This window comes from Pteropus medius, unplaced genomic scaffold, assembly GCF_902729225.1.
Source record: "Pteropus medius unplaced genomic scaffold, Ma_sr-lr_union100, whole genome shotgun sequence".
NCBI lineage: Eukaryota > Metazoa > Chordata > Mammalia > Chiroptera > Pteropodidae > Pteropus > Pteropus medius.
In genome coordinates, this window is record NW_024349519.1 from 9,616,848 (window position 1) to 9,637,464 (window position 20,617).

General features: G+C 34.6%; 1 protein-coding gene across 4 annotated transcripts in view; it reads right to left on the minus strand.

Annotated features, from left to right (window-relative positions):
• Window positions 1-4,342: 4,342 nt before the first annotated feature.
• The window catches only part of FGD4 (FYVE, RhoGEF and PH domain containing 4), a 169,196-nt gene continuing 152,921 nt past the window's right edge, over window positions 4,343-20,617 (minus strand). For all 4 annotated transcript variants that reach the window (XM_039882340.1, XM_039882342.1, XM_039882343.1 and 1 more), the window contains exons 12-17: window positions 17,681-17,711; window positions 17,370-17,462; window positions 16,908-17,033; window positions 13,860-14,000; window positions 11,176-11,316; window positions 4,343-9,984 (exon numbers count right to left, since the gene is read on the minus strand). In XM_039882340.1, the coding sequence (XP_039738274.1) occupies window positions 9,727-9,984; window positions 11,176-11,316; window positions 13,860-14,000; window positions 16,908-17,033; window positions 17,370-17,462; window positions 17,681-17,711 (790 nt within the window). In that variant the 3' untranslated portion in view covers window positions 4,343-9,726. The remainder of the gene's footprint in view (window positions 9,985-11,175; window positions 11,317-13,859; window positions 14,001-16,907; window positions 17,034-17,369; window positions 17,463-17,680; window positions 17,712-20,617) is intronic.

Here is a 20,617-nt window from a genome sequence, read left to right on the forward strand (position 1 = left end):
AAATATAACTACTATGGATGCTAACTACAATCAAAATAAAAGTTTTTAAAAAGCATTAGCAGTCCTAGTAAGTTAATGCAAATGTAGAAAATGATGCAACCCAAATCTAGACATTAGTCTTAAATGTGTGCTACTTTTCACACCAGTAGCAAAAACAAAAGTGAACAAAAAAAAAAATGAGAACAGAAGAATAGCATTAAATACTATAAGTAATAAAGATACAAAGGTGAGCAAAACAGTCATTGACATTCCTCTAGATTCCTCAAATCTCCTTTCTTCTCACTCCCTACTCTCAAGAAGAAATGAACAAGTAATCAGAATTAATATAGCAGAAGTCAGCACATAGGAAAAGGACATAGCCTGGGCTTCCTGGATTAAAGGAGTTGACCAGAGGAAGAGAAAGAACTTTCAAACCAGGCAGAGGGAAGAGGAAGTGTAAAACATGATACATTCTGGATGCTTTTAGTGTGGCTAAGTATAGGGCAGGAGGGTCTGTGAGGGAATGGTGAGTGGCAAGGCTAATAGCTGGACAGTCAGAGATGAACTCGTGAGAATGAGGAGCTAGAGATGTAACCTGAAGGTGATAGAGAAAATCAGAATGAGCAGAGACACATGATCTTATGTCTTTTATGAAGATCACCCCAATCCAAGTGGATTGGGCTGAGGTAAGGGAGAATGGGAAACCAGATAGAGAGTGGTGCAGTAATTCAAGTCATAAATGATGGTAATGTATACCTGGGTGGTAATAATGGCCATGGAGACACTGGGACAAATTTAGAATAGGTGTGCCTGTCCAGAGGAAAAAAGAAAAAAAATAACCAAGGGCAATGGGTAATAGGGACAGTGAAGAGGCAGAAGAAAGGTGTTAAAGAAACCATAAAATAGTGACCAAAAAGATAAACAGAAAAATAAAAGAATGGCTTGTTCGAAAAGTATTTCATCTTCCTTCCTGTGGGCTTTGCTTTAGTGGCTAGCAAGGTTGGTGTCTGGTAATGTACTTCTTCCTAGCTTGCAGTTGGCTGCCTTCTCCTTGTGTCTTCTCATAGCCTTTCCCCTGTGCACATGTGGCCAGAGAGAGCCCTCTAGTGACTCTTCCCCTTCTAAAAAGGACACCAGTCCTATCAGATTAGGGCTCCAGCCTTATGGCTATTGAACCTTAATTATCTCTTTAATTATCCCTTAATTATCCCTATTTCCAAATACAGTCACATTGGAGATTAGGGCTTCAACACATAAATTTAGGGGGGACACAATTAGATCCAAAACAATGTCATTAAATAATATAAAATACGAAAAAGGCCTCACTTCTGATCATACTCTCCAGATGGGAACCACCCTTAATAGCTTCTGTCTATTCATACTTTTTACTGTTCTGACAAATCTATAACATAAATTAGATCATACTACAAATAACTCGAAAAAAGCTCCTTTAATTGTAGATTTTCTTCACTCATTGCTGTTATAGATATCTTCCATATCAATACATAAAAATCCAAAAAATAGTGTTTCCAACAGCTGCATAATATTCTCTTGTAAAGATTATAATTTAACAGTTTTTCTCTTGGTAGATGATAGATAGATCATTTTGAATTTATTGTGGACGATGTTGTAGAAAATATCCTTATATATGTATATATTCATACTTTTCTTAGTATTTCAGTAGGATATATTCCTAGACATGGAATTTCTAAGTCGAAGGGTATGCATCTTTAAAATTTAAATAAAGATTGGTGTGGCAGTTTGTACTTCAAATAAAAGTGTATTAAGTACCCACTTCCCCATACCCGCTCTAGGGTAATATCAATATTTTGTTTTGCTAATTTAATAGGTTAAAAAAGTAATCATTTATTTGTATTTCATTATTAGTGAATTTTTGCATATATTGGTTCTTTATATTTCTGTGACTATATTATCTATTCATATTCTTTGCCTTTTTTTCCCATCGCATCAATATTTTAAAATATTAATCTGTCAGTTTTTTATATTTATTATGGAAAAAAGTTTTGCTATATATGTTGTAAACATTTCTTCTCAACATGCATTCTGTCTTTTAATTTCATTAATGGTATCCTTAGGTGTATAAAAGTGAAATCACGGGGCCAACTCTGGCCTTTTTACAAGTAGATGGTACAGGATAAGTATGTTATGGGTTAGGAATCAGACTCCAGGCATAGTTCAGCCAGGGCACAAATGGCCCCTACAAAAGTCTTCTCAGCACCTAGAATGCCTTATCTGACAATCAGCCCAACCTATTTGCCTGAGTAAAAACTCTGACTCTTAAAGAGATTTTTATGTTTATCAGCACTAATGCTGAGTCCACCAACTACCTAATTTGTACTCACAGAATCCACTGATGCCCACTGGCTTTGGCTGGGATATCAGAATCTTCTGGCTGAATGGCAATGGAGAGAAGATTCTCCGTATAGCACTATATTAAGGAAGCACTTGAAGAACAACTAGAAAAATGTAAGTGACTGTGTATTTTTTTACATATAATTAAATTATACTTGCACATGATACCAAAATAGGTTTTCAAAGGCAAGTAGAATCAGGGGAACAATAACAAATATATAAATAAGATTATAATACTAGTGCCTAAAGGAACATTAGCAATTTTCGTCATTTTAAATTTTAGTCCAACAGTAGTATTTTACAAATAAGGAAACCAGAGCTCAGAGAGGTAAAATGACATGCCTAGGTTCACAGCTCGAGTTACTAGAAGAGACAAGATTAGAACTCAATTCTCTTGACCCTCAATTTGACAAAACTTCACTAATGCAGGAATTCCTCGTTATCTCTAGATTAAAAAAGAAAAAAAACTTCATACATTTTAAAATGTGACCATTAGAAGAATTAAAATTTGATGTTACTAATCAAGCTTTTACAGTTATTTCATCTCCCTGAGACCAAGGCGCACTCTTTGGTAAAAGGTGAACCGAGCCCTTAAGCCAACTCAAAGCTCCAAGTAGCAGCATCCTGGAGTTTTGCTCACAGACTTGGACATCACCTAAACAACTGGATCCTAGGATCGGCAACTCAGAACTCTGTTCAGTGCATGATAACGATATATTTAAGTGATTAACTAAAAATATTGAAAACACCATAATGGATTACAGGGTGCCATCTTACTGTATAAAAGAGGAGTGTTTCCTTTATTGAGACAAAACAACTTGGCTTTGTTTTTACTTAAATGCAGGACAAAAACGACAAATGAATCACTTCCTCTCTAAGAGAATGATTGCAGAGTAAGTGCTCATTATCCACACCTTGGGCCAGGTCCTCTCTGCCAGCCCCACTTCCTCAGGATGTATATCTTTCAGTGTCTCTGGCTTTTTCTGGAACAGTGACCAGCTGCCTCTAATTTCCTCACAATCCAGATGCCCTGGTGATGGTGGTGACAATAGGTTGAGACTGGTTTTGTAAAAGCAAGAGTAGATCACATAAAGGCTAAGACTTTCGCCATTGTATTTTAAATCCTTGGCTATGTTTTAAGCCCTTAACCAGGAATCTGGCTTTGTTATTAAAACAATTTAGTCATATAAAATGTTGATTTTTCTCTCAGTCGCTCTTCCAAAGGTCTGTACCCTAACAATTGAACACTTTGGAAGAAAAATTTTCTTCATTTTTTTCCCTTTTATATAACCTAACTTTTATATTCAGTATTTATTGAGTGCCTACAATGTGCCAGGCACTATTCTAGGGGTTGGGGACATCAGTGATCAAAACAGATAAAAATCCTTACCTTTATGGAGCGTATGTTCTAGTAGTTGGAGACAGACAATAAAAACAAACACAAAAATAGCTAATTAACTAGTGTGTTACAAGATTATAAGTGTTCTGGGAAAAAATAGATCAGGTTAAGAAAGAATGAGAGTGTTATGCTGGTAGTGGAGGCAGTTGTAATCTAAGATATCCTTGTCAAGTGAGATTGTGGTGGTGAGATATGAGCACAGACTTTAAATTGGCAAAGTGTTAATTATGAAGATATCTGGGAAGAAGCATTGCATGAAGAAAGAACAGCCAGTTGTGTGAATTATAAGGCTGGAATATACTTGGCTTGTTTAAAGAAAAGCAAAGAGACATATGGGACCAGGTGGTAATAACGGGAAGACATATAGGGCCTTTCCCAAGGCCACTCAAAGGACTTTGGCTTTGTTCTGAGTGAAATGGGGACCTCCGCCCAAGACTGTGGTAGAGAAGTAACATGATTTGGCTTGTGTCCCCTGGCTGCATATTTAACAGTGGAGGGAGGGAGAAGGAGCAAACCAAAATTTTGACAACCAAAATCATTGTGAACTGAACATATATAACCACAACTAAAATAACATGTAAGTCTTTAGTATTCATTTAAGGATGTATTTATTTACAAGATACAAATATTTAATATTTAACAGGAATTAAGGTGCTTAATTTTACATTGTTTCCAATTCTGCCTTTATGACCAAATATACATATGTTACACAATATATACAGTATCTGCAAGTATTTTACATTCATATAGCTAGAAAAGAAAAATTACTTTTGTGTACTTTTTCACATTTAGCTCTAAAATTCTGATAACATAACTTTTCAAACTGATCAGTCAACAATTCAAATCCCAGATAACACTTATTCAAAAATACCAGTCAATTGTCACTCACAAAATGAAATGCTAGTTTGGGAAAAATGAAAACAAAAATCAGTTTTATATACAGACATGATTGTTAATGAAGGGAGATCCCCCACCCCCAAGTGATACTTTCTAATATCCATATAATGTGTAATATATAATGCAATTGTTATCATAATGGTCCCCACAGACTATTTTGTTTCTTCCCAAAGTGATATATATATCACTCTATATATTTAGTATTCACTTATTAAAATATGCTACAGTGAGATTTCTTGATTTAATTTCTCACTAAATCTACCTAATCTCACTAACTCGATCTATAACGAACTTTAGGAAGAGATGACTATCATGTAAACCTCATTGACCCCAAGTTAAAAATGATCTTTGTAGAAGCCATGTGCTATTTCATCTCAGAACACTGCACTCTTCCCAACGTTCACTCCAGAAAGTTAAAGACCATGATAGACTTCAGAGGGATTTTTACCTCAGTTAACTGTACAGAAAATGGCCCAATCGAATGAAATTATTTCTTTTAAAGCCTAAATAAAAAAAGAAAGTAATGACAAGATGCTCATGGTATAATTTAGAGGTCAAGGTGAAAGGCCTGGGTGCAATAGATCCCACCAGTATGCAATTATATATTTATATTTTATAGTTTATATCTCTTCTGCAGTTTAAGTATTTTTCTCTTAACACACATTGCTCTGATCTGGAGACCAGCAGTCTCTTTCTGTACACCTCCCTGTTCATTCTTGTTTCAGTTTCTAATCTTAATCCTCTCTACCATATCAGTAAAGAAAGCAAAGTTATCTTCTCATGACATGATTATGGGCATACATAAGAACGAATTATACTGAAAATCCATGTAAATAACTTATGTTAGAGTATTTAAATTAAAAAGAACAATTTCTATAAAAATTTCATTCCTATGAAAAAACAGAATTGGAAATAGTATTTTTACATATGTACATATACGCATAAATTCACAGAAAGGGTTTTTTAAGTAGATCTACTGGTCTTTATATATCATACCCATATTTTCTAAATCTGGAGAATCTATAATAGGTAGTGATATGAAAGTAAAGAACAATTTGATTCGACTAAAATTGGATGAGAATAAAGAAATAACATAATCCACTACAGATGTCAATACAGTCCTAAGAATAAGAACTGGTTAGCCACAGTTTTTATATTAATACATTCTTGAAGAATACAAAACTTAAGAATGAAAACGTTAAGACATTATCTTTTTAAAAAAACATTTATTTTATTATTAGTTTCAAAGACATTCTTGTCTTTTGAATTAATTTTAGCTTATAAATACCATGTGCTTAATTTTAGAACCGCTAACATGAACATCATGTGATGTAGAAAATTTTAACTAATTTTCTATTCTGCATTGTAGCAAGGACACCTTTGTTCCTTAGAACTTTATTTGCTCCTGTTGGTGCCTTTTCCTCAGGACAGATACAGCCCAGAAATATCATTATCAGAGTTATCACAGACAAAATGCTCAGAATAAGAACTTAAGGCTTTGAGTATAACCAGAAATGAGATCTAAAATTTGAAGAGAATAAAACACCCTGTTTTCACAAAGTAGACAAGAAAAAGTAAGACATAATAGTGAACTTGCAGTATTTTTGATATAAGGTTTTTAGAAGGCATCAATGAATCTTTAACAACCCCGTAATACTATGAAGTTTGTAGTTTTCTTTATATATTTATGACTACAGCAAGTATTCTTTTTAAAATATATGGGGACAGGGTACATTTAAAAGGCTAGTTCTTAAAAAAAGTTTGGTAATTTTAAAAAATTAGAGTAGGTCACTCAGTGAAGATAAGTACAGCATCCTGTATGTTGTATTAAAATGAAATGTACCTTGATAAAGAGATGTACATGTGCTTCAATTGTTTCACCATCCATGCCCTTTGAAAAGTAAAATGCTTTTGATAGATATTTGAATCCAAGGAACAATGCCCACTTCCCCACCCACACACACTTTCTCTTCCCTATACTGAGCAATGAGTTGCATTATCACTTCTAGAAGTTAATTCTTTATGTCCTTGTGGCTAGGGGTGTTTATATTAAAATGTCAGTATAAAAGCATACCCTGAAGAGTTTTATTGCTTGCATACATGATAGCATTGTAGATGCCATTATTACAAAAGTGGCTGGTGGTGTTTTTCATTATTGAGTCCCACTTAAAACCTGGAGATCAGTCTGCACTATATTTCATACTTAATATACCAATGGTAGACTTTTAATAAAGCAAAAATTAAGCTTAAAAAATTGGAATGTTTTATAATAAATAGCAGTTTTTATCAAAGAAGTATTTTTTAAGGTTGGAGGAAGGGCATTTTAAAGAAAAGATGGCTTGGAAAGTACCAAATTAGAGAAAATAAAGAATAAGACCCATATGGAATGTTGGTTTTAATAGGAAAGCAACCAATTATTTTTTTAGATTCAATTTGTCATGACTGCTCAGGTACCTCAGAAAGCAAAAAACATAGATTATTCTTGTAACCAATCACACTTTGAGGTCTTTTGGTTTAGTTGAGAGGCTAACAGTATTCCTTTGCCTTTCTCCAAGTAAAAGCATTAGTGATTCTTTAATAAGAAACAGGTAAGGCTGCTTCATTGCTGCTTTTTGTGCTTGGCTAAAGAACATGGGGTGGGATGTGAAGATGGTGACTGAATAACCAGAAATTCTCTTCTTATAATACTATTTCTAATTTTTAAAACAAATTAAAGGTAATACCTAAGAGCATGATAACAAATATTCTCTTCACATGAGTAGTCTTTCAGTATTATAAATTAAATAACATAACATTTATTGAGCCAAAACTTGAGCGTGTCCATGTTACTTCCACTGCAGGCAAAGAACTGACTAAGAGGGGAAGTACAGTCTTTTTGCTGTTCAAAAGTTTTAAAAATAACCTGGCCTATAAATAAATCTTATAATTGGCCCTTACATTTCCATTGTTCTATCCACATTTACAAATATTATCTTCTCCTGATAACCATTCTACATTTTCATTGCTTCTCTTTTCTTGAGATTAAGTAAACCAAAGCATCATCTATAGCTATTGTTTAACCTCAATAACCTCCCATAAACACACATGTTGTATACAGACACACACAACAGTTGGCAACTAGAAAAGAGAAGCAATGCACAATATTTCTTAGTTAGACCCTGATTTAATAGGAAAAAATTACCTTTATCTCTTTTTGGCTCCAAGTATTAGGCTTAATGTAAATGATCATGGCTGGTATTCATTTTATGGAGGAAGGGAACCTAATCATGTCAGCCATAATTAGTTTATCTGTTCCTTTGGGTGGAGGAAAAGTGACATTTCAAATATTTCTTAAGATTGCCCAAATAAATGAGCAGAAATCTCATTTCTGAGTGACTCTATTCTACATTTAAGGTGTAATCCCCAAAGGCTGAGAATAGAGAGGTCATTCTTGTGGATTTCTAGACTAATAAATTAAAAGTGATAATGTTTAGGGCATAAGAGGGTAAATGAAAGAAAAGAAAAAGATCTAATTCGAGAAAAGGATTAAGTTAAAAAGCCGACTTAAGACAAGATTTTAATAACTACAATATAATGAAGAGCAGCTTTCATCACAAGAATGTAAATTTTGTCTATTAAGATTCCCCAGAAAAATAAAAGGGGAAAAAATGCTCAGACTCTCTTCATCATCTGTACCTCCCTAAAACCTACCATTAAAATATTGCTTTTCAATATTGTGATTTCCCCTCTCTCTTCTTTAGCGATGAGTTTAAAGAGTTGAGCATAAACTTCTTTTAATATCTATCCACCCCCGCAGGTCATCACATGTGAATTTTGTTTCATATCTGACAAAGAATAGGTGCACACAGTCATTTTAAGTGTTACTTGTATATAGTCCTCATTTACCATGTTTAACAGTCTTATGGAAAGGAAAAACATTACAGTAAATGTAGTTTCCATATGTCTCAGTGCTGAGTAAGGTCAGGCATTTTGTACAGTTTAGATTTTGGTGAATTTTTTGTATAAGCTGATATTAACTGCTGCAATGATTGGAGGATTGTAAAAGGTAAAAGGACTTTGACCATCCCAGTGAACAAAATTACTTTATCTCAGAATAATCAACACTGAAGCTTAATTAAACCCTCATCTTATATTTAAACAGGAATTATTAGCACCTTCAAAGAGAGGCACTGTTTTAAATAGGCACAGAACAAAAAAAAAAAGTACTTTAAAAATACTGTTGGAATTCACTAACATATCCCATGCCACATAAATTACTGCTTTTTCTTATTATAAAAATATCAATACCCTTAGATGTCAATCAGTTAAACATGAATCACCAAAAACATTTCTTAAGTTTAGAACATTGTTCAATTCCAAGATAAAACATGCTTTAGATTTTAAAAATAAATTAGAGACAAATATGAACCTAAAGCTGAAAAGCATGTATAATATACATATATTTATATTTAATGCTATATATACATAATTGCTATATACTTAAGATATTTTATTCTTAGAATTATTTCTACAAAAACAAGTATTATCTTTTCTTCATAAGTCAAAAGTTTGAACACCAACAATTTTTCCTTTGTCTTTTGCTTTAAAAGGACATACATTATTTATGCAGCTTGAGCTTTATAAACTAAATTAAATAAGTTAATACAATAGCCTAAACTGTCCCTGTATTTTTTTAACCATAGATCTATTTTGGCAACATGGAGGTATATCTTTGAAACTGTTACAAGTCCTATAAGTGAAAGAGAAGACATTAAAAGATTTCTTAAACGAAAGTGGCCTATTCTAACCTGATAGTGATAGAATCGATTAACACCATTTTCTTCAAGACAGAAGTACATATTCACAGAGTAGCTCATTTAAAAACACTCCATATTTCACATTATTTTCAACTTTTATAGGTAGAATGGCTCTGCACATTAATTTCACTAAGAGTACATAAACATAGGAAAGTAATCCCCTAACAGATGCATTTATGAGCTTACATTTTTGGACATAAAGTGCAAACAGATGAATAAGGAGAACCGGGAATGTCATGAGCTTTGAATCTTCAGAGCCCCACACTATGGTTGGTCCTGGATTCACCATTCTGATTTTTTAGGTTCAGGATGATCGTCCAAGGTGGCGGCCGAATGCTCGTTAGGGCCATCTGGTGTCTCACCTGCAACAGCTAAAAGGATGATTTTCAGCCACTTCTGTTTCAGTTCCTCACTGTCTGCAGCAAAGCAGTGCACAGACTTGGACTGGGTCAGTTTGAAACTGTGTGGCAGGTCTGCACTCCTCGGCATATCATCCACAATATAGCCCAGGAGTGGGATGGTAGCCTGGGCTCTGACATCCTAAAGAAAAAAAACATGGTGCGTAAGAGTGTGAGATGTATTAGCTTGCTATGCATGTCCCTCTGTGATCTGGTTCCTTTTCAACCTCTTCTCCTACCACCATTCCACACAGACTTGCTCTGTGAGATCTCCACAGATAGAAATTATGATCCAGCACATAGGACAGCACCTGTACATGAGGCCACGGATAATGTTGGCTGAATGAATTAACAAAAGAGAGCTGACACCCAAATCAGTGAGGATTCATTGGCTCTATACCTCTTCCCTGTGAGGGATCCTACTCAGCCCTTCATTCAGAGAAAAAAGGAAAAAAAGAATAGTCATCTTAGTATATAAAATCAGCAAATGTTAATGATTTTTTCATTACTAAACAGTTTTATTTGCTGTGTCACTCATTCATGCATCAATTTATTCATGGAGAGGAAAAGGTTATAAGAAAAACAGTGAAATAGAATAAAATGTATACCTTGGCATTTTAAGTCTATTTCTAAAATAAAAATGTTTTATCAGTCCTTAACGTAGATATAGGCTAAAAAACAGTACATTTAAAATTTTATATATTTCCAGGTGAATGTATAATTGGTTTAAGTTTTTTGTTTGTTTGTTTGTTTGTTTTTAAGCACTACACAGTCCATAGTGCCTAGTGCTGTTCTGGTTAGAAGCTAAACCTGCATGCCTGTTGTTCCTAAAGACTTATCTCAGATCCATGCACATATAGGTCTCAAAAATTTGTTACCGGATAATGTTAACCTAAAGTTTATTTAAATTCTCCTTACTCTCAATTTCTCTTTCAGGGATCCCTCCATTCAGAGAAAGAAGGCAGGGAGGGGGTGGGGCGAAGCAGGGAGGGGCTTACTATCATGTCCTGTCATTGGAAATGCTCCTCTTTCTTGTTTCTCCCTCTCTTCATCCCCTTCTCCCTATGCCCTTTCCTATTTCAACCCACCTTTTTCTCAAACCCACTGAATAGGAATGAGAGAAGGGGAGAATGATCCAGAGGGTGAAGAAATTACAGACTATAAAAGGAATCGATCAGCTTACATAACCTTGAATTTTAGTTTAATAAAACAGTGAAACCGTCTGAGCACTCTTGTTCTATGGAGGTGTGATGGGAGAATTTCGAGTTCAGTGCCCACTCGCCTTCCTCTGACCCCTGTGACCTCTGTCCCTTCAGACAGACGCAGTTTATACCTGGGGGGCACCGTACATGTACAGCACAAGAGGGTCTTGTTTGGGGATCACACACCAAGCTTTCTGCCAAGGTTTTGACTTCTCCATATACTGCAGAAAGCTGCACACCACACTGTTTCCAGATACTTCTGCTGATTCAATCTAGAAAAAAATGTTGGAAAGAGAGAAAGAAAACACAAAATGGGCCAGATAGAGAAGAAATACAAGTTAAGAAAATAATCATAAAGTACAATGTGTTTATATAAAATGTCTCCTGGGATCATCCAAAAAGGTTCATCTGCATTAAACATTCATCTACATCTATTACTAGCATAAGAAAATATTTAAGTCAATTTTAAACTCTCTTTTACCAGACCTTGAATTTAAATAGTTAAACATTTACTGACTGCTTACTATGCTGACGCTTTAGCTTGCTATATGTATTATTTCATTTAATCCTCACACCAATACCAAGAAGTTACAACATCCATTATCTATGAGGTTCAGAGATGAAATACCTTCCCCAAGATCACACATATAAGAATTTGCTTGCTAAGATGAAAGTCTGGATCCACAGTCGATATGCATTTTTAACCATAATGCATATCGACTTCAACTATAAAAGAATACGATATCAAAAAGGCAAATACTGACCAGCAATCTTTGTCCTGCAACTTGAAATAATTTAAAAGTTTTAAAAATTGTATTAACTTTTTGTAGAGCCATTTACAGTTTTCTGGGTTACCTCTTAATGTATATATAATGTATATTATACACACACACACACATTTATCATTGGCTAAAAAGGGAACAAAATTGTTTGACTAAATGATGGTTTTTATTACACACATTATGGAAAGTAATTGGTTTGCTTCTATTTTCTGTGACTCAAATCCTTAGGGTAGTGCTACTCAGTGTCATCCACCAAACAGTGCTGGTTTGCAAACTGTTTTGTTACCAGTTCAAGATAAACACGGAGAGTAAGAATAAGCATTGAGAAACTTTCATAGAAATTTGACTTTGTGATGGCACCCAAGCACATGATTGTGTGTTTTACAAAATACCGAGCTGTGATGGTTTAGAAATAAAACTGGCCATTCATCACAGACAGTTTAAGAAGCATTGGCTGGCAAACTATGGCCCACCAGCCTACCAACTGTTCCTGTACTACCTGTGAGCTGAGAATAGTTTTTACAGATGAATATCTAAAATCAATTTGATCATAAGAAAAGCTAAATTTGGACTCCAATTAAGTCAAATGTTATCTCCCCGTCCAAAGAATTCTATTCTTATTATCATATTAAAAAATTATATTGAATTATTATATTTAAAATTTTATCAATAAAAATTTGTGAAAATGTTTTCTCTCTTGTTATAGAAGTAATATTCTCAGTTTTGTGTCTTGGCCTGCAAAAACTAAAATAGTTTCTCTCCAGCCCTTTACAGAAAGTTTGTTGACCCTTGGTCTAGCATACATAACAAACTAATTGACACATAGCAAGTTTTAAATATGAACACATACATACTTATCTTCTATTTATGGACTTTACATTATATACTTAGTTAATTAAATGTATTAACCTAGTAATTGATTTTTCCCTAAGTATGTTTTTCTAGAAAACTACCTAGAGATTTTTATTTCATGGATACATTCTGAAACTCATCCCTCAAAACAAGTTATTATATTATGTCGGTAGCATCAGATGTGGCTGTTAACTACTGAGGCTATGGGAGCCAATAAAGCAGTTCTTTACACCATCCCCCACCCTGCCCGACATAAAAAAGTCCCATTTGGTCTGCCATTCAGGTAACATCTATACCCTAGAATTCAGAGTTAAACTTTTAGTTTGTGGGCCTATACTCTAACCCGAAATGTACCTTGAAGTTATGATTCTTTTCAGTTACCCAAAATGACCTTTGAAGGCTTATAGAGTATAGATGCTCAATAAACATTCATCAATTCTTAATAAACCATAGAAACTCTTAATAAACTAGTATGTCTATGACTTTAGATACATAAAATTTTGACCATGAGCCTATTCTTCACAGACTTTCTAGGCTCTCTTGAACTTTCTACCACAAAGGCCTTATTATATAATTTATTCCTTATGTTGTTAATATCTTTGGGTGTGAAACTCATTTCAGATAGAAGTTGCATTATAGTTCCCAGGTTCAGGGGTCTGAATTTCCTCTAAAACATGAGTCGAATTCACTTGTGAGGCATTTCAATATTTCAATGCAGTTAAGAGATTACTGTCAATGGCTATTAAATGATACTTGTAGTACAATAAGTTGGAAGAGTTTTTCAGATAATAATACTTTAATAATTTCATGCAGTGGTTCTCAAAGCCAGTATGATTAAATTGAGAGAAAAGCTTTTTTATTAAAAAAAATATAATAATTTAGGTGTTAGAAGAGACAACTAATACTTTAATATTTGACTATAATTATCTTCACAAAATCAAAATATTTCACTCGCAAATGCATGTTGGTTTAACATACTACTGCCTCTCTTCTTTCTATACAACCAAGTATGATCTCCAAATTCAGCAATATAGAACAAAAGTATGATCTTGGTCACCGTTCTCCAAATGTTAAATACTAAGAAATAACCAAGCATGTTACTTGTATTTTCAGGATTAAAAGACAATTCTATGTTCCTCGTATAAAAATCTAAAAGATATTCAAAATTTAATATTTTGTACCTCTAAAATTCCTTTTCTTTTCTTTTCTTCACTGTCTGTGAATCCACTTATTATTTGGTAACAGTCTTTGCAAACTTTGCTCAATTTACCACCGTCATATTCAAGCTGAGCTTTGTAATCAGAACACTTCCAACAAACCACCTTAAATTAGAAAAGATAAAGAAGAATGAATAATCATATTTAAAGCAAAAGTTTTAAGCAATAACCAGTTATAGTATTAATAAATGAGGAAGAATTTTTTTAAAAAGGTGAATTTTTATTAGACTAAGAATATCTCCACGATTCTTCGGAGTATTTCTCAAAGTATTATAACGCTGTTTGTGATCAGCTCTGCTTGCTCACCTTTCTCTTTCTGGCCTCTGAAGGTAGGAGATCTTCAAAGTCTTGGTATAGACCTTTATTCTTCATACTCTGGATGTTTTATCAATATTCTCCCAAAATGAACTCACAATCTTCCCTGCCCTCAGCTTACTCCATCCCACCCCTCCCAACCCATTCCTTTCTCCTAGTGCCCCTATCACAGGTGACAGCACATCCATCTAACTAGTCATGTCAAGTCAGAAACCTAAGATCATCCCTGATATCTCTCTACAGCTCACCCCACAGTCATCATAGTACAAACTCCTGCTGATTTTACCTCTTAAGTCATTTTTCAATCTGTCCATTTTCTACAACTTCCTTGTGATCACCTGAGTTCAAGCTATCACTGTCCAGGTTTGGATTATAGCCTCAGGACTGATTCTTATAGCATTCTTAGTGGCCTCCATGTCTCTACTCTTACATCCCTCCAAGCTATTTTCCAAACAGCACCAGATGCTCTCTTAAAAATGCTAATCTGATATGTTTCTCCACTACTTAAAATCCTTTGGTTTTACCTTTGCTCTTGGATAATCAACAAAGTCCTGCCTCTCTTACTTGTCTTACTCCTTGTATGGACACTGAAGCCTCGTAATGACACTGGCTTCTACAATCCCTAAAGTGCTATGCTCCCTCCCTTTCTCATCTCTGCTTCAATGAGTTAACTCCTGTTCATCCTTCAGATGTTGACTCAAAATTTTATTTCTTCAAGAAAGATGACTCCAACTTCCAGACTAGAGAAGTTGTCACTGTGCCACTAAAGATCTCCATACTTTTTCATGCACTAATTGCTAAATAATCACATATTTGTGTGATTGTTTGATTAATGTGTGTTGTACTGACTGGTCTATAAGCTCTATGAGATTGTCCTTGCATCTTTTTGCTCACTAGCACAAAACGAGCATTTGTAGAATGTCGAGGAATGAATGACTATAATGAATATATACTATTTCTTAGTGAATAGTATTTTTCCTAATTATTATAATTGTTAAAAATCTTCCAGTTTAAAAATTATCTCCTTGCTTCTAGAAGCATATTATCCCCCAATTTCTAGTGGACAAATTTTAAGAAATATAAACATTAGTAAAACTTTTGGTTTAGGTTCATTGCATGTAAAGTTCATGATAAAAAAAAAAACTTCATGCTTTTCTCATAATTACAATGAAATTACTCTAGGATTTAGAATAAAATATGTCTGCATCTATAAATTCCTATCAATCAATATCTTATTTTCAAATCATACCACGGTATTGTGATGATCCACATTCAAACAAAATCAAGTATGTCAGTACCTAAAATCATTTCAAGCAAACTCAATGATTGATTTTAGTCTTATTCCGAAGGAAAAAAGATGTTTGCTGCCAATTTAATTTTGATTACAAAACTATCTCACTGAATCAAACCTTAGAAAAGGAGGAAGAATTTGTAGAGTGAGAATAATCTAAAAGAACTATCAATAATAATCATTGTATTTAAGCATACTTATAATATATTAGAGTTCATAATACTGTAATGCCTACTCTTCTCTATGTTTACTTGTTGCTTTTTAGAGGAAAGTATATTATCTTGGTTTACAAGGTTCTCCAAAATCTGCTGCTACTTCTCTACAGCTTCATTTGATGCTTTGTTCTTTGTCACTCTTTCTATATGAAACAATTCAATTGCTGAAAATCTACTGTGTGCCTTCTCTGGCTTGAGTTGCTGAATTTTTGTCAATAAAATATCATTGCCATTAAATGGACTAGTATGTCCTTTTATATTTATAACAATAAACCTCTAATGGGCACCCATGAGTATGCTTTTGTTTCCCTTTGTTTCTCCTACCCAGAGACAGCTATTTCATCCTCAGGCCTCTTTCTTGAATCTCTCCCATCTCTCTTCCTTCCCCCTTCGCTTTGCTCATCACTTTTCCTCATACCTCAATGAAAATATACATATCATCAGACCTAAATTCCCTCATTTCCCATCACCAAATCAAAAACATGCCCACATATGTACCCGCCTTTTCATTTTTCCTTTTTGTCATAGGGACGAAAGTTTCCCTCTCCCTATAAAAGCCTGAACTACTACTAATGCTAACAGGTTCCATCTCTTGTTTTCTCAAAGCCAACAATTCCTTTGGTTATTATTTCTCTATTTCTTATGCTACACGTCACCTTACTCATTATGCTCCAGCCATATGAACTTTTGGCAGTCTCAAGAACAGACTAAGCTCTTTCCTACCCAGGGGTTCTGACACACAGACTCACTGCCTGACGCTCCTCCCGCCTCCCTTCTGTGGTTACCTTTTTCTCGCTTTTTAGACATCGGCTTAAATATCAACCCCTCAGGTAGGTCTTCATTTTTCTACCTAAAATTGATTCCAAATCCTCCTTTCTTACCATTATCCTCCATTTTAACTTCTTGATTGCTTCCTTACTGCATTTATAGTGATTTGAAATGCTTATTTGTCCATTTACTTATCTTTGGTCTATTTTTGCCATTAGAATGTAAATTATATGAAGCTGAGTATCATCCTGCTTACCATTTTTTCTCCAGGACCCAGCATAGTGCTTTGTACATAGTTATCACTAAAATAGGCTTATCAATGAAGTAATTTACTGAATGTTTTTGGGGGTCTTTTCCAAGTTGACTATTTTACAACACTTATGTAGTTGCAAGCAAACTTAACAACCAAGAAATCTCACTTACATGTCCACATGCTCGACAATGATGCCTTCTTCTTGTCAGTGCATTGAAAGACTCTTTACATTTCATACACATCGTTACTTCATTATCTCGGATCCATCTTGGGGCTCTTTTCCCTAGCTCAGCAGTCTAAAAAGGAAAGAGAGATTCAATTTTAATAGAAAAAAAATATCAATTCCATCCATCTATCCATCCATTTATTTATTTATAAAAAGCACTTTAACAGCATTGCTCATACCATGTTCTGAAACTCAAGACCTAGGTAAAGAAATAAAAGGTTCAAAGAAATTGAATCAGTATGAAAAGGTACTCACTATTGTATTCATCTAAGAAGGAAGGAGATTGTGTTTAAATAGCCAGTTCTGGCATTGCAAAGGGAAAAGGCTGGAGAACAAAATGACCAGATAGATCTTTTGTGACTGCAAAGAGGAAAAAACTTAAAGTTAAGAATTTATTTCAACTTACAGAAACCTCTGAGTGAATGTCATTATCCTTTGCAATTGCATTTCTGAAGGTTTCATGCCTCTGATTGTAAACCTCAATAGTCTTCTGAAGGGCCTAAAATATAAATGAAATTCAAAGTACATATTAAAGTATCACATGCAAATTAATGAAAACACTTTATTAAAAAATATCTATGATGGGAATCACCTTAAAAATTAAAGGACCTTGAGCCGATGACTACAACACGTGCACAATACAACAGTATGTGCACACTTGTGTACGCATACTGAGGTTATCAAAAAACAAAAAATGAAAATAGAAATCAGGTTTACCTTGATCCATTCTTCTTTGTCTTGTTCAGAACTAAAACAAAACAAAATTAAACTGAATGCAGAGACCATTAATGAGTTACACCTGGTGAATAAAACTATGCTTTAATGTTGTTTACTAATGTTTACTTTCTGGAAAATTGAGGGATATCCAGGAAGGAATTATACAGAATCTCTGGCAAATGAACAAATAAATTCTTAAAAAGAACTTTAGACCATCCATTTATTTTGATACACATAAATTTTGAATAATTTTTGAGAGAAGTTCAGCTTCTAGTAACATACTGCCCTGACATAAAGTTTAACAACCATCATCCAGTTGTATAAATCAGGTAACTCTGGAGATCTAGCATTATACTGGATATACAACTAGTCTTCCAATTCACCTTTATAAAAACAGATGAGGCTTTTAAAGGTTACTAGTCACAGCCCATCTTAAAAAAGATAATTATCCTCGAAAGTCTAAAATATCTTCGTAAGGCTGTAGGCAGCTATTTAACGTTTCCTTTGATAAATAATTTAATTTATTTTTCTAGAAGGCTTCAGGTAATACCATACCTAACCAACTATAGATAGAGCAAAACAAAAATTTCTAATGCCTGTAGGAAAGAAGTTTCACAGATTCATAGTCCACATTTAGGCAAGAGAAGAAACCTTGATAATCTCTCTTCTGTTGTTCAGACACACCTCTTGGGTTTGCAGATTTGGAAGTATTTAATAATTATATGTTGGGGAAAAATTTCTTTGAAAAAATTCCTGTTTTCTTGTTAAGGCAAATTTTTTTTTATTTCATCTCCCTTGCAGATAGCTTATATAGCTGACTGTTGTTGTGTGCTTTATTAGCAAAATCCCATTTAGTAGACTCTAAGATCTTCAAATTGAAGGATTTTGAAGAGTGTCAAAGAGTGGGCTCTGTTGGCATGTGTTTGGTAGGCCTGAGCTAAGTTTGAGTTCCGGCCAGAATGTCACATGTCTTGGTCCTATAGGTATCACATATGCATGAGTTTGGCAGGAGGTCTGCTCCTGTGACACTATATAGCTTTCCAGCAAATTTATTATTAAGCACCATGAAGTGCCAGGAATGCTTCTGGAATCTGTGCCTGTCAAATGGAAGATTCTGCTTATTGTTCATCTGGGGAATCTTGGACCAAGCTCAAAAAAGATTTCTTCCTATTGCTGTGCCCCGTTCCCACAAAATCAGCTCTATTGCCCTGAAAGCATAGGTATTTGCTAGTGCTTTTAGCCTTTTAAATGCAAAGAACCTTAACAAAATTTTAGTGCTTTTTGTTTTACTTTCTCAGTCATGGCAGATTTTTTTTACTCCTTTGTTTAATTTACTTATCACTATACTTTTATATCCATTTAGCAATAGAAAACCATTGAATAAAAATTATATTAAACAAGAATATTTTATATTCCTTTGAACATAGAGTGCCAGAATATAAGTGGTCACTCTTGAGGCTAGCTCATTTAGCAAGAAAAGGAAAAGGCTTTTTTTCCAGGTGGTTTCAGACGTGAATTCTCTTTAAATATCTCCAAATATATATCTAACTTTTGAGTTCCATGTAATTCCTCTAACACTCTAACTTTCTAAGACCTTCATGTTTGTCTCCATTCTTGAGTCATTATAGACTAGATGAAAAGTAAAAACAATTTAGATCTTCAATTCACCATATAATCATAAATATAACTAAAGCAATGACATTAGGGGAATAAGAAATTTAAGAAAAAAGTCCATGTTTTCAGTACTAATTGGAATATACCCAGTCAGTACTCATATTGGAACTCTACAAAGTGATGATTACCTGTACTTAAGAAAATTCCTCATGAATCAGCCCCCTCCTAACGAGAAAACAGCCCAACCTGCTAATGGAGGGCTGGAGTTTCAATTTAGGTAACCCAAGAAACTTTGATAATCAATCTCTCTCCTGCTGTTCAGACACACCTCTTGGGTTTGCAGATTTGGAAGAATGTTGATATTTCAGAGCCAGCGGCACCTTCATTCTTCTGCAATGAAGACTTCTATCATGAGAACTGTTGGTGAATCCTCCTTGTTACCAGTCCGATCACTCAGTGAGTCAACATCATACATTCTTCTCTTATGTTTGACGGCTGGGGCCCAAACCCCATTGTGACAAGGTAGAAACACCATGATATCCAAAGCCGAGTCTTCCACCATTTTAACTTATGCTTGAAATGCCCCGCTCTAATCCTCAGAGTAGTCCCCTGTCAGCCCCGTAAGTCAGGTTCAGTATATATTTTCTGTGGGAAATCGAAGAACTGGGTGGCAACTTCTTCAAACTTTGCCCATCTTCCACAACTCTCGTTTTACCAATTCTCTGACTTCCAGGGCATAGATTCCTGCTAAAATGATTTATTCTCTTTTGGAAGTCTGAAGTTTAAGCTCTTGCACAATTACTAAGTACAAATTTCCAGGATGAATTCACCTGAGCAGCCAGATCTACATGCTATTGGTACAAGGGAACAGAAAGGAACAGAAGGGCTCTCTGACTCTCCATGGATTCTAAGGTATCAGAACCATCAGAGCTGGAATTGGTATTTAACCCTCTGATCTTTGACTTTCTGGAGTATCCCAATTTTCACCATGCTAGGACTTTATAGGATAAATAGATGACAGTCTTCTAACGCAGATGTTTAAAAACCAGACAGCACTTTGTCTTCCAGTGGTTCACGGATGAGGTAGCTGTGGTCTACTGCAGTAGTTCTCATGTTTTTCTTTTCAAACATGGTTATGCTAGGAAGATGAATGCTAGAATGCCAGCCCTTTCTATCCCACTCAATAAAACAAATAAGAGGAGCCACCTTTCCAGAAGTCCTGGTTGCTAGAGGCCACCAAGGCCCCAAATGGTCTTTTTCAAGTATTCTCCAACTGTGGCAGGAGAATGATTACCTTTTCTACCCTACCTCCTCCAAATATTC